At 47.4% G+C, this 13,023-nt stretch overlaps 1 protein-coding gene across 4 annotated transcripts in view; it reads right to left on the bottom strand.

Annotated features, from left to right (window-relative positions):
• The window catches only part of LOC137377354 (ovochymase-2), a 72,504-nt gene that overhangs the window by 44,640 nt on the left and 14,841 nt on the right, over window positions 1-13,023 (bottom strand). For all 4 annotated transcript variants that reach the window (XM_068046949.1, XM_068046948.1, XM_068046947.1 and 1 more), the window contains exons 3-6: window positions 9,377-9,468; window positions 7,088-7,260; window positions 2,563-2,658; window positions 521-672 (exon numbers count right to left, since the gene is read on the bottom strand). In XM_068046949.1, coding sequence (XP_067903050.1) covers window positions 521-672; window positions 2,563-2,658; window positions 7,088-7,260; window positions 9,377-9,468 — 513 coding nt within the window. The remainder of the gene's footprint in view (window positions 1-520; window positions 673-2,562; window positions 2,659-7,087; window positions 7,261-9,376; window positions 9,469-13,023) is intronic.

Here is a 13,023-nt window from a genome sequence, read left to right on the forward strand (position 1 = left end):
AGTTCGGATTATTGCTTGAGATGCATGAAGATTGTTATAACAGTTGACTGGTGTTAGCTGTGACCCAATGGGTAGCACTCTCTCGCCTCTGAGTCCTAAAGTTGTGGGTTCAAGCCCTACTCCAGAGAATTGGGTACAAAATCAAGACCAATAGTGCAGCGCTGAGGGAGTACTGCAGTGTCGCCTTTCAGGTGAGACATTGAACTGAGACACGTCTGCTCTCTCAGGTGGATGTAAAAGATCCCATGATGCTATTTTGAAGAAGAACAGGGGAGTTCTCCCCAGTGTCCTGGCCAATATTTATCCCTCAATCAATATTACTAAAATACAAATTATCTGGTCATTTATTTTGTTGCTGTTTGTGGGACTTGGCTCTGTGCTAATTGGCTGCTGTGTTTCCTACATTACAACAGCGATGGCACTTCAAAGGGACTTCTTTGGCTGTAAAGCATTTTGAGACATCCTGAGGTTGTGGAAGGTGCTACAGAAATGCAAGAACTTTGCTTATTCTTTTTCTTACCTGGCAAGCATCCTTCCTCCCATCAGGGAACCCAGCGCACATGAGTGTTTCCCCCTTGAATCGTTTTATCACTGATTGCATCACCTTTAAGCAGGCCTCGAAATCAAGGATGGGAAGCTGGACCTCTTGTAAAGTGTTTGGCAATCTTCCACCTTGAGCACAGCACGAGAATAATCATTCCTAAAAACTGGGCACCAACAGCAATCTTCACAATCGATGGTCCATCGGGTTCACCCACGACCATCTCATCTCTGCCAGGTTTCATAAGAAGTCACTGGATTTAAAACACTAGTTTGACCCCAACTGGAGTACTGTGTCTAGTTCTGGACACCACACTTTCGGAAGGATGTCAAGACCTTAGAGAGGGTGCAGAGGAGATTTACCAGAATGATAGCAGGGATGAGGGACTTCAGTTGCATGGAGAAATGAGAGAAGCTGGAATTGTTCTCCTTGGAGCAGATAAGGTGAAGGCAAAATGTAATAGCCATTGTTCACAATCATGAGGGATTTTGACAGAGTAAATAAGGAGAAACTGTTTCCAATGGCAGGGGGGTCAGTAACCAAGGACACAGATACAAGATAATCGGGAAAAGAACCAACAGGGGGAGATGAGGAGAACGTTTTTATGCAACAAGTTATGATCTGGAATGCGCTGTCCGAAAGGGCAGTGGAAGCAGATTCAATAGCAACTTTCAAAAGGGAATTGGATAAATACTGGAAGGGGGAACAATTTTCAGGCCTATGGGGAAAGAGCAGAGGAGGAGTGAGACTAATTTGATAACTCTTTCAAAAAGCTGGCACAGGCACAATGGGCCGAAGAGCCTCCTGTGCCTCTTCCTTCTGTCCTATAAGATCCCAGTTTGCTTTTAGGGTACAATTGGAAAATGTTTCAGTTTGAGGTTGCAGAGTCTGCAAAAAGAAGTGACAGGAAGTGTCTCTTAAACAGTACAGGACTGATTGTAACTTGCTGCATTTTCCAACCTACTAGGAATGGTGCAGGTAATGAGTGGAGGGGTGTAGGATTTGGGGTGTTGTGGGGGATGGGTGGTAAGGTTACGTGACCTCAGGCATGGGGTGGTCACCCAACCCAAAGGAGCAGGGGGACCGAATTTAAATGGTAGCGTCGCGTCCCGATGACATCATAGAGACTTGCGCCCCGACATGCTCGTGAGAGCATGGGCGGCAGGAAGGATCCAGGTTGTGAGAAGCAGAGGTGGTTGCCTCCACAAGAACACTTTGGGCCTCCCCTGACCATTGGGATTCACCCCCAGCCCTCCCCTGATCGTAGACTTGTCAACCCACCCATACCCCCACCCCCATTCTATAGTTGATAGGCTTGAGGGAGGGGGATCATTGTTGGAGCAAGGAATCGAGACCTGGGAGTTAAAATCTAAAGAACAAATTATACAAATGCAAAGGTTAGCGTGTACAACAGCCACTGGGTCAGACAGTCGTGTCTGCCTACACCAGGCCTCTTTGGAGTCTGAGATCTTGGGAACTCTGGACAAAGAGAGGTTTTGCTTTTTATTTATTCATTCACGGGATTTGGGTGTCACTGGAAAGACCAGCATTTGTTGCCCTCGAGAAGGTGGTGGTGAGCTGCCTTCTTGACTTGCTAGGCCATTTCAGAGGACAGTAAGAATCAACCACATTGCTGTGGGTATGGAGTCACATGTAGGTCAGACCCAGTAAGGATGGCAGATTTCCTTCCCTGAAAGACATTAGTGAACAAGATGGGAACCAGTAGTTACACGGTCACCATTACTGATACAAGCTTGTTATTCCAGACTTATTTAACTAACTGTATTCAACTCACAAACTGCCTTGGTGAGAGTCCCCTGGCCTTGCCCTGACATCATTGGCCATGTTTGGGGATCGAGCGAAGACTTTTCCCCCAACAGGCCACTGTAGATACTTTGACCCTAGGCCGGGACCAGATACATTGGGATCCTGATCTAATATCGGGCCATTCCTGGTCAACTCCTGGCATTGATTTTTCAAGCCAAGTTCCAGTGTGATGCCCTGTTAGGTGAAGGACTTACCCTCAGACAGTCGTCCCCAGCCGGCGGTGGTGCATATGGTTCCTGTATCGAAGGTGTCATCTTCATTTGGAAGGCAGGCTGGATAGATATTTTCACCTGCGATGGAAGAACACAACCAACCATCACTGTCCCTCAGTTGCTGATACAGGGGAGTCATTGCTGGCTCTGGTGTAGTATTCCCACCTTAGGGACAAAGTGACTGTTGTCAGTCTCACTCCAGACACCACCAATGAGCACTTTTATTTATTCATTCATGGAACATGGGCATCGTTGACCAGGCCGGCATTTATTGCCCATCCTTAATTGCCCTTGAGAAGGTGGTGGTGAGCTGCCTTCTTGAACTGCTGCAGTCCATGTTGGGTAGGTACACCAACAGTGCTATTAGGAAGGGAGTTCCAGGATTTTGACCCAGCGACAGTGAAGGAATGGCGACATAGTTCCAAGTCAGGATGGTGTGTGACTTGAAGGGGAACTTGCAGGTGGTGGTGTTCCCATGCATCTGCAGCCCCCTTGTCCTCCTAGGTGGTAGAGGTCGTGGGTTTGGAAGGTGCTGTCTAAGAAGTCTTGGTGAGTTGCTGCAGTGCATCTTGTAGATGGTGCACACTGCTGCCACTATGCGTCGGTGGTGAAGGCAGTGAATGTTGAAGGTGGTGGAGGGGGTGCCAATCAAGGGGGCTGCTTTGTCCTGGATGGTGTCGTGCTTCTTGAGTGTTGTTGGAGCTGCACCCATCCAGGCTAGTGGAGAGTATTCCATGTGGTTGGTCCAGTTCAGTTTCTGGTCAATGGTAACCCCCAGAATGTTGATAGTGGGGGATTCAACAATGATAATGCCATTGAATGTCAAGGGCAGATGGTTAGATTCTCTCTTGTTGGAGATGGTCATTGCCTGGCACTTGTGTGGCATGAATGTTACTTGCCACTTATCAGCCCAAGCCTGGATGTTGTCCAGGTCTTGCTGCATATGGACATGGGCTACTTCAGTATTTGAGGACTTGTGAATGGAGTGAAACATTATGCAATCATCAGCGAACATCCCCACTTCTGACCTTATGATGGAGGAAAAGTCATTGATGAAGCAGCTGAAGATGGTTGGGCCGAGGACAGTAGCCTGAGGAACTCCTGCAGTGATGTCCTGGAGCTGAGATGATTGACCTCCAACAACCACAACCATCTTCCTTTGCGCTAGGTGGGTGACCTCTTCCCGTCCCAACATTGTGAAGGGTGGGTAGGGCTCTTTCTGGTGCCAAACCTGTTGGGACTCTTACCTCTGAGTCAGAAGGTCATGGGTTAAAGTCCCACTCCAGATTCTTGAGCACAAAATCTAGGAGGTTAGAGAGGAATGTTCGAGAGTGTATTTTTCCCTCATTAGCCCTGTTTTTTTTCTGTTGTTTTGCCTCTCTCAGCTGAATAGATAGCCGGGGTGAGTGCAGGAGGGAGTTTGAGGTTCAGGGGGAAAGAAGCGTTTAGGCGTGTCGCTCCATCATGTTATGGGGCAAGTATGATGGACCAGGTGGTTCTGCCTGCCCATCAATTCCATATGTTCGGATGTAAGGAAGGGAAGGAAGGAAGGCGTCAACGAACTGGAAAAAATCAAGAGACAAAGAAACCAGGAACACAAAAATAAACCCAGAGAAACTGAGCTAAGAATGCTGTTGAATTGGAACACCCTGACAGTAAGGGAGTGAAATCTGATGCAAAATCTGTCACTGATTTTCTCAACAGCTGCACCCATTCCAAATGTTGTGATTGAGAGATGAGTAAATAAATTGTGGTTTACCAATCAGAAGGCACATGGGGCAATTCACTGCTCATTACTTGATAATTATTTCTTGTTTAATAAATATTTCTACTCTCATCAGCATCCTTAACAAACAATCACTCACACATTTCAAAATATGTAGTTACTGGAAGGTCCTTCTGGTTAAGTTCTGTTAGAATTAGAATTAGAACATTACAGCGCAGTACAGGCCCTTCGGCCCTCGATGTTGCGCCGACCTGTGAAACCATCTGACCTACATTTTCATCCATATGTCTATCCAATGACCACTTAAATGCCCTTAAAGTTGGCGAGTCTACTACTGTTGCAGGCAGGGCGTTCCACGCCCCTACTACTCTCTGAGTAAAGAAACTACCTCTGACGTCTGTCCTATATCTATCACCCCTCAACTTAAAGCTATGTCCCCTCGTGTTTGCCATCACCATCCGAGGAAAAAGACTCTCACTATCCACCCTATCTAGCACTCTGATTATCTTATATGTCTCTATTAAGTCACCTCTCCTCCTCCTTCTCTCCAACGAAAACAACTTCAAGTCCCTCAGCCTTTCCTCGTAAGATCTACCCTCCATACCAGGCAACATCCTAGTAAATGTCCTCTGCACCCTTTCCAAAGCTTCCACATCCTTCCTATAATGCGGTGACCAGAACTGCACGCAATACTCCAGGTGCGGTCTCACCAGAGTTTTGTACAGTTGCAGCATGACCTCGTGGCTCCGAAACTCGATCCCCCTACTAATAAAAGCTAACACACCATATGCCTTCTTAACAGCCCTATTAACCTGGGTAGCAACCTTCAGGGATTTATGCACCTGGACACCAAGATCTCTCTGTTCATCTACACTACCAAGAATCTTCCCATTAGCCCAGTACTCTGCATTCCTGTTACTCCTTCCAAAGTGAATCACCTCACACTTTTCCGCATTAAACTCCATTTGCCATCTCTCAGCCCAGCTCTGCAGCCTATCTATGTCCCTCTGTAACCTACAACATCCTTCGGCACTATCCACAACTCCACCGACCTTCGTGTCATCCGCAAATTTACTAACCCACCCTTCTACACCCTCTTCCAGGTCATTTATAAAAATGACAAACAGCAGTGGCCCCAAAACAGATCCTTGCGGTACACCACTAGTAACTAAACTCCAGGATGAACATTTGCCATCAACCACCACCCTCTGTCTTCTTTCAGCTAGCCAATTTCTGATCCAAAGCTCTAAATCACCTTCAACCCCATACTTCCGTATTATCTGTAATAGCCTACCATGGGGAACCTTATCAAACGCCTTACTGAAATCCATATACACCACATCCACTGCTTTACCCTCATCCACCTGTTTGGTCACCTTCTCGAAAAACTCAATAAGGTTTGTGAGGCATGACCTACCCGTCACAAAACCGTGCTGACTATCGCTAATGAACTTATTCTTTTCAAGATGATTATAAATCCTGTCTCTTATAACCTTTTCCAACATTTTACCCACAACCCAAGTAAGGCTCGCAGGTCTATAATTACCAGGGCTGTCTCTACTCCCCTTCTTGAACAAGGGGACAACATTTGCTATCCTCCAGTCTTCCGGCACTATTCCTGTCGACAATGACGACATAAAGATCAAGGACAAAGGCTCTGCAATCTCCTCCCTAGCTTCCCAGAGAATCCTAGGATAAATCCCATCTGGCCCAGGGGACTTATCTATTTTCACACTTTCTGTTCTTCCATGAAACTGCAGAAATGGCCTCCTTTGTTATTCAAAGAATGATACAGTGCAGAAACAGGCCATTCAGCATCTCCAACAGGACAGCACCCCCTCAGTACTGGCATCAGGAGCACCAATCTGGATGTTCACTTAAGTACCTGGAATGGGACTGTAACCCACAACCTCTGACAAAGAGGTAAGTGCACTGTCCACTGAGCCACTGCTCAGGTCAAGAGAAATTGAACACTTTGGGCTGAATTTTGTGGGGACATTGAAGTCCCACTGCCGGGGTTGAAAGTATGAGATGACCCCTGGCAGGCGGCAGGACCCTGGGGTGGTATTTTGCCAGCAGCGGCCAACTAAGAGGCCACCACTGGGGCCGCCATCCCAATCAGAGGGCTGGCAGCTCAGCAATCTCAGCGGCACCACCACTAGCATTGGCCATGGCTGAGGCTGCAGCTCCAGGGAGAGGGTAGTGAGGAGCCCTCAAAGGGAAATTGAGTTTCTTTTGGGGAAGCTGAGGCCAGGCAGACAGGCCCCAGTGATCGGGGTGGGGTGGGTGAGGGGGTGTCGTGGTGCAACGGCGGTGCCATTGCTGCAGAGGCAGACATTGCCACTGAGGGGCCCCTCCATGGGCCATAAAATGCCCATAAAGGAGGGCTGTCCCCTCCAGTAACCCACGTGACAGTAAGGAGGAAGGGAAGTGGTCCTTAATAGGTTACCTAAGTGACTCAATTGGCTGCCTCAAGGGCAGCCGAGTCATTGAGCTCCCTGCCGCTGGCAATAGGCCATAGCGGCAGGAATATGTCAAGCTCCCCTCCCGACATCTTACCCCGCCATCTATCCAGCCTTCCCACCTCCAGCCTGGATCCAACGGACAGGAAAAATTCAGCCCTTTGTTTTCTTGCCTGTATAACTCAGTACTGCCCAGTCTCAAGTATGTACCAGCATCAAACCAATAGTGTAACAGAACCATGAAGTTGAACATGATGTTAGAACAATAGTCTTCAAAGATAATGTGTCAACAAATAAAAGTTGCTGAGCTAAATGTTACCAAAGGTGAAGATGCCGTTGATTTCCAGAAGAGCGATATCATACTCAACTGGGTAGGCAGCCTTGAATTTGGGATGTATGATGATGCGTTTAACCGTTTGAGTTTGCTCCTCTTTATCCAAGTTCTTCAGGTTATATTCCCCAGCTGTCACCTTCAACACGGACAAGATATTCCTGTGGTCAACCGAAATAAGCCAAGGGTAAAAATGCAGCATGTAACTGAGGAGAAATACTTAATCGTCAGGTAGAACTTGCAGCGAATAGACTGGTTGGCAATGTTCCCTTTAAGCTGTGCGGGTGTGTTGGCAATCTGGGACATTCCATGCAATGCAATAAATAGAGTGCACACAACAACAAAGAATTAGAAGGAACTTTGCTGGTTGGGGTTCTTAACTTCGACATACTCGACACTTCCATGGATTTCGGGGCCATGACAGGTTTGGGTGGCACAGTGGTTAGCACCACAGCCTCACAGCTCCAGGGACCTGGGTTCATTTCTGGGTACTGCCTGTGCGGAGTTTGCAAGTGCTCCCTGTGACCGCGTGGGTTTTCGCCGGGTACTCCGGTTTCCTTCCACCGCCAAAGACTTGCAGGTGATAGGTAAATTGGTCATTGTAAATTGCCCCTAGTGTAGGTAGGTGGTAGGGAATATGGGATTACTGTAGGGTTAGTATAAATGGGTGCTTCTTGGTCGGCACAGACTCGGTGGGCCGAAGGGCCTGTTTCAGTGCTGTATCTCTAAATAAAATAAACGGGGTTATATTATGAGGACAGGCCTCATCTGCCCACTCAGTGGACGGAAAAGATCACACGGCACTATTTTGAAGAAGAGCAGGGGAGTTCTTCCCGGTGTCCTGCTCCAATATTTACCCCTCAATATAATTCACTAAAACAGATTATCTGGTCATTAACACATTGATGTTTGTGGGCGCATGCTGTGCACAAACTGGCTGCCGTGATTCCGACATTGCAAGTGATAATATTTTTAAAAAGTACTTCAGTGGCTGTAAGGCGCCTTGGGATGTCCTCAGGTGATGAATGGTGCTATAGAAATGCAAGTCTTTCTTTCGAGATTAGGCTTGTATTCGCTTGAGTTTAAGAGGTTAAGATGGGATTTAATTGAGGTGTTTAATGGGATAGATACTGAAACTATTTGCTCTGGTGGGGAAAGTCCAGAACAAGGGGGAGTGACCTTAGAATTAGAGCTAGGCCCTTCAGCAGTGATATCAGGAAGCACTTCTTCCCACAAAGGATAGTGAAAATCTGGAACTCTTCCCCCCCACAAAAGCTTTTGAGGCTGGGGGTCAATTGGAAATTTCAAAACTGAAATTAAGTGGAGTGGTGAGAATGTGGAATAAAAAAAAGAAATGCTGGAAATACTCAGCAGGTCTGGCAGCATCTGTGGAGAGAGAAGCAGAGTTAATGTTTCAGGTCAGTGACCCTTCTTCAGAACTAACAAATATTAGAAATGTAAAAGGTTATAAGCAAGTAAAGCGGGGGTGGGGCAAGAGATAACAAAGGAGAAGGTGTAGATAGGACAAGGTCACAGAATAGCTGACCAGAAGGTCATGGAGCAAAGGCAAACAATATGCTAATGATGTGTTGAAAGACAAAGCATTAGTACAGATAGGGTGTTAACTGACCGAAAACTGAACAGCCACAAGTACAAACATGAAAAAAAACTGTGGGTAAGCAAACTGAACAAACTAAGATGAAATAAAATAAAATAAACACACAAAAAAATAAAAAAAATGGGAAAAGAAAAAAAAAAACTAAAAATGAGAGTAAAATGGGGGGCCCATCATGCTCTGAAATTATTGAACTCAATGTTCAGTCCAGCAGGCTGTAGTGTGCCTAATCGGTAAATGAGATGCTGTTCCTCGAGCTTACATTGATGTTCACTGGAACACTGCAGCAATCCCGGGACAGAGATGTGAGCATGAGAGCAGGGGGGTGTTGAAATGGCAAACAACCGGAAGCTCGGTGAGAATGTGGAACTCGCTACCACAGGGAGTGACTGAGACGAATAGCATAGATACCTTTAAGGAGAAGCCAGATAAGCACATGAAGGAGAAAGGAATAGAAAGTTATTCCTTTAAAGCTATCCACTGATGTATCACTTTTACTTCCATTAAGTCATCACAACTACACCTCTAAGACATCAGTAGACACGTTTAAAGGCAGACACAACAGAAATATGATCACAGGAAGGTTTTCAATATTGCTTGATTGATTTTAAGACATGAAATGAGCTCCTGGTGATAGGAGAAAACCTTCAATGTGTCTGTACCTGTCCCGGATGCAATGAGCCGCTGTCAACACCCACTTCTCACTGATGATCGTCCCTCCGCAGTAATGGTTTTTACGTCGTTTCAAAGAAACCTGCCAAAGACATCCAACACTGTTAAATGTACAGCATGCATAGAATCATACAGCACAGATGGAGGCCATTCGGCCCATCGTGCCTACGCCAGCTCTTTGGAAGTGCTACCCAATTAGTCCCACCCTCACTGCCTCTGACCCTATTCGTTCCCCATAGCCTTAGATTATTTTTTCCTTTTCAATTATTTATCCAATTCTCTCTTGAAAGTAGCCATTGAATCTGCTTCCCCTGCCCTTTCAGGTAAAACATAACAACTCACTGTGGTAAAAAAAAAGTTCTCCTTATCTCCCCTCTGGCGGATGAATGAGAATGGACAGAGATTGCTGGAGTTGTGTACCTATCACAACCTCTGCATCACCAACTCGTTCTTTCATACTAAACCCTGTCACCAGGTTTCATGGAGACACCCAAGATCACGTCGTTGGCACCAGCTGGGCCTCATCATCACAAGGCGAGCCTCTTTAAACAGTGTCCAAATCACACGCAGCTTCCACAGTGCGGACTGCGACACCGACTACTCCCAGGTGTGCAGCAAGGTTAGACTCAAACCAAAGAAGCTACATCACTCCAAGCAGAAGGGCCGCCCACGCATCAACACTAACAGAATTTCACATCCACAGCTGTTACATAAGTTTCTAAATTCACTTGAAAAAGCCCTTCAAAACACCCCTGCAGGGGATGCAGAGACCAAGTGGGCCCACATCAGAGACGCCATCTATGACTCAGCAATGACCACCTTTGGCAAACATGTGAAGCAGAATACAGACTGGTTTCAATCTCACTTTGAAGAGCTGGAACCTGTCATAGCCGCTAAGTGTATTGCACTGTTGAACTACAAGAAAGCCCCCAGTGAGTTAACATCCATAGCACTTAAAGTAGCCAGAAGCGCTGCGCAAAGAACAGCCAGGCGCTGTGCAAATGACTACTGGCAACAGATATGCAGTCGTATTCAGCTGGCCTCCAACACCGGAAACATCAGAGGAATGTATGATGGTATTAAGAGAGCTTTTGGGCCAACCATCAGGAAGATCGCCCCCCCCCCCCCAAGTCTAAATCAGGGGACATGATCACTGACCAATGCAAGCAAATGGACCACTGGGTGGAGCACTACCTAGAACTGTACACCAGGGAAAATGTTGTCACTGAGACCGCCCTCAATGCAGCCCAGACTCTGCCAGTTATGGATGAGCTGGACGAACAGCCAACAAAATCGGAACTCAGTGATGCCACTGATTCTCTAGCCAGCGGAAAAGACCCTGGAAAGGACGGCATTACCGCTGAAATAATCAAGAGTGCCAAGCCTGCTATACTCTCAGCACTCCATGAACTGCTTTGCCTGTGCTGGAATGAGGGAGCAGTACCACAGGACATGCGCGATGCCAATATCATCACCCGCTATAAGAACACAGATGACCGCGGTGACTGCAACAACTACCGTGGAATCTCCCTGCTCAGCATAGTGGGGAAAGTCTTCGCTCGAGTCATTTTAAACAGACTGCAGAAGCTGGCTGAGCGTGTCTACCCTGAGGCACAGTGCGGCTTTCGAGCAGAGAGATCCACCATTGACATGCTGTTCTCCCTTCGTCAGCTACAGGAGAAATGCCGCAAACAACAGATGCCCCTCTACGTTGCTTTCATTGATCTCACCAAAGCCTTTGAACTCGTCAGCAGACGTGGTCTCTTCAGACTACTAGCAAAGATCGGATGTCCACCAAAGCTACTAAGTATCATCACCTCATTCCATGACAATAGGAAAGGTACAATTCAGCATAGCGGTGCCTCATCAAACCCCTTTTCTATCCTGAGTGGTGTGAAACAGGGCTCTGTTCTCACACCTACACTGTTTGAGATCATCTTCTCACTGCTGCTCTCACATGCATTCAAGTCTTCAGAAGAAGGAATTTTCCTCCACACAAGATCAGATGGCATGTTGTTCAACCTTGCCCATCTTCGAGCAAAGATCAAAGTACGGAAAGTTCCTCAGGGAACTCCTCTTTGCTGACGATGCTGCATTAACATCCCACACAGAAGAGCGTCTGCAGAGACTCATCGACAGGATTGCGGCTGCCTGCAACGAATTTGGCATGACCATCAGCCTCAAGAAAACGAAGATCATGGGACAGGATGTCAGTCCATCCATCAATATCAGCGGCCACGCTCTGGAAGTGGTTCAAGAGTTCACCTACCTAGGCTCAACTATCACCAGTAATCTGTCTCTCGATGCAGAAATCAACAAGTGCATGGGAAAGGCGTCCACTGCTATGTCCAGACTGGCCAAGAGGGTGTGGGAAAATGACACACTGAGATGGAACACAAAAGTCTGTGTGTTTCAAGCCTGTGTCCTTAGTACCTTGTTCTACGGCAGCGAGGCCTGGACAACGTATGTCAGCCAAGAGCAACATCTCAATTCATTCCATCTTCGCTGTCTCCGGAGAATACTTGGCATTAGGTGGCAGTACCGTATCTCCAACGCAGAAGTCCTCGAGGCGGCCAACATCCCCAGCATATACACCCTGCTGAGCCAGCGGCCCTTGAGATGGCTTGGCCATGTGAGCTGCATGGAAGATGGCAGGATCCCCAAGGACACATTGTACTGCGAGCTCGTCACTGGTATCAGACCCACCGGCCGTCCATGTCTCCGCTTTAAAGACATCTGCAAACGTGACATGAAGTCCTGTGACATTGACCACAAGTCGTGGGAGTCAGTTGCCAGTGATCGCCAGAGCTGGAGGACAGCCATAAAGGCGGGGCTAAAGTGTGGCAAGTCGAAGAGACTCGAAGAGCAGTAGGCAGGAAAAAGGACAGAAGCGCAAGGAGAGAGCCAACTGTGTAATAGCCCTGACAACCAATTTTATCTGCAGCGCCTGTGGAAGAGTCTGTCACTCTAGAATTGGCCTTAATAGCCACTCCAGGCGCGGCTCCACAAACCACTGACCACCTCCAGGCGCTTACCCATTGTCTCTCAAGACAGGAGGCCAAAGAAGAAAGAGATCTCCCCTCTGGTTCTTTTGCTGACTATCTTATATTTGTTTTTATTCATTCATGGGATGTGGTCATCACTAGCTAGGACAGCATTTATTGCCCATCCCTAATTGCTGTTGAGAAGGTGGTGGTGAGCTGCCTTCTTGAACCGCTGCAGTCCATGTGGGGTAGGTACACCCACAGCGCTGTAAAGAAAGGAGTTCCAGGATTTTGGCCCAGCAACAGAGAAGGAACAGCGATATAGTTCCAAGTCAGGATGGTGTGTTGCTTGGAGGGGAACTTGTAGGTGATGGTGTTCCCATGCAACTGCTGCCCTTGTCCTTCTAGGTGGTAGAGGTCGCGGGTTTGGAAGGTGCTGTCTAAGGAGCCTTGGTGCATTTCTGCAGTGCGTCTTGTAGATGGTACACACTGCTGCCACTGTGCGTCGGTGGTGGAGGGAGTGAATGTTTGTGGATGGGATGCTGATCAAGTGAGCTGCTTTTTCCTGGATGTTGTCGAGCTTCTTGAGTGTTGTTAGAGCTGCACCCATCCAGGCAAGTGGACAGTATTCCATAACACTCCCAACTTGCCTT

Source organism: Heterodontus francisci, chromosome 14 (genome assembly GCF_036365525.1).
Source record: "Heterodontus francisci isolate sHetFra1 chromosome 14, sHetFra1.hap1, whole genome shotgun sequence".
Taxonomy (NCBI): Eukaryota; Metazoa; Chordata; class Chondrichthyes; order Heterodontiformes; family Heterodontidae; genus Heterodontus; species Heterodontus francisci.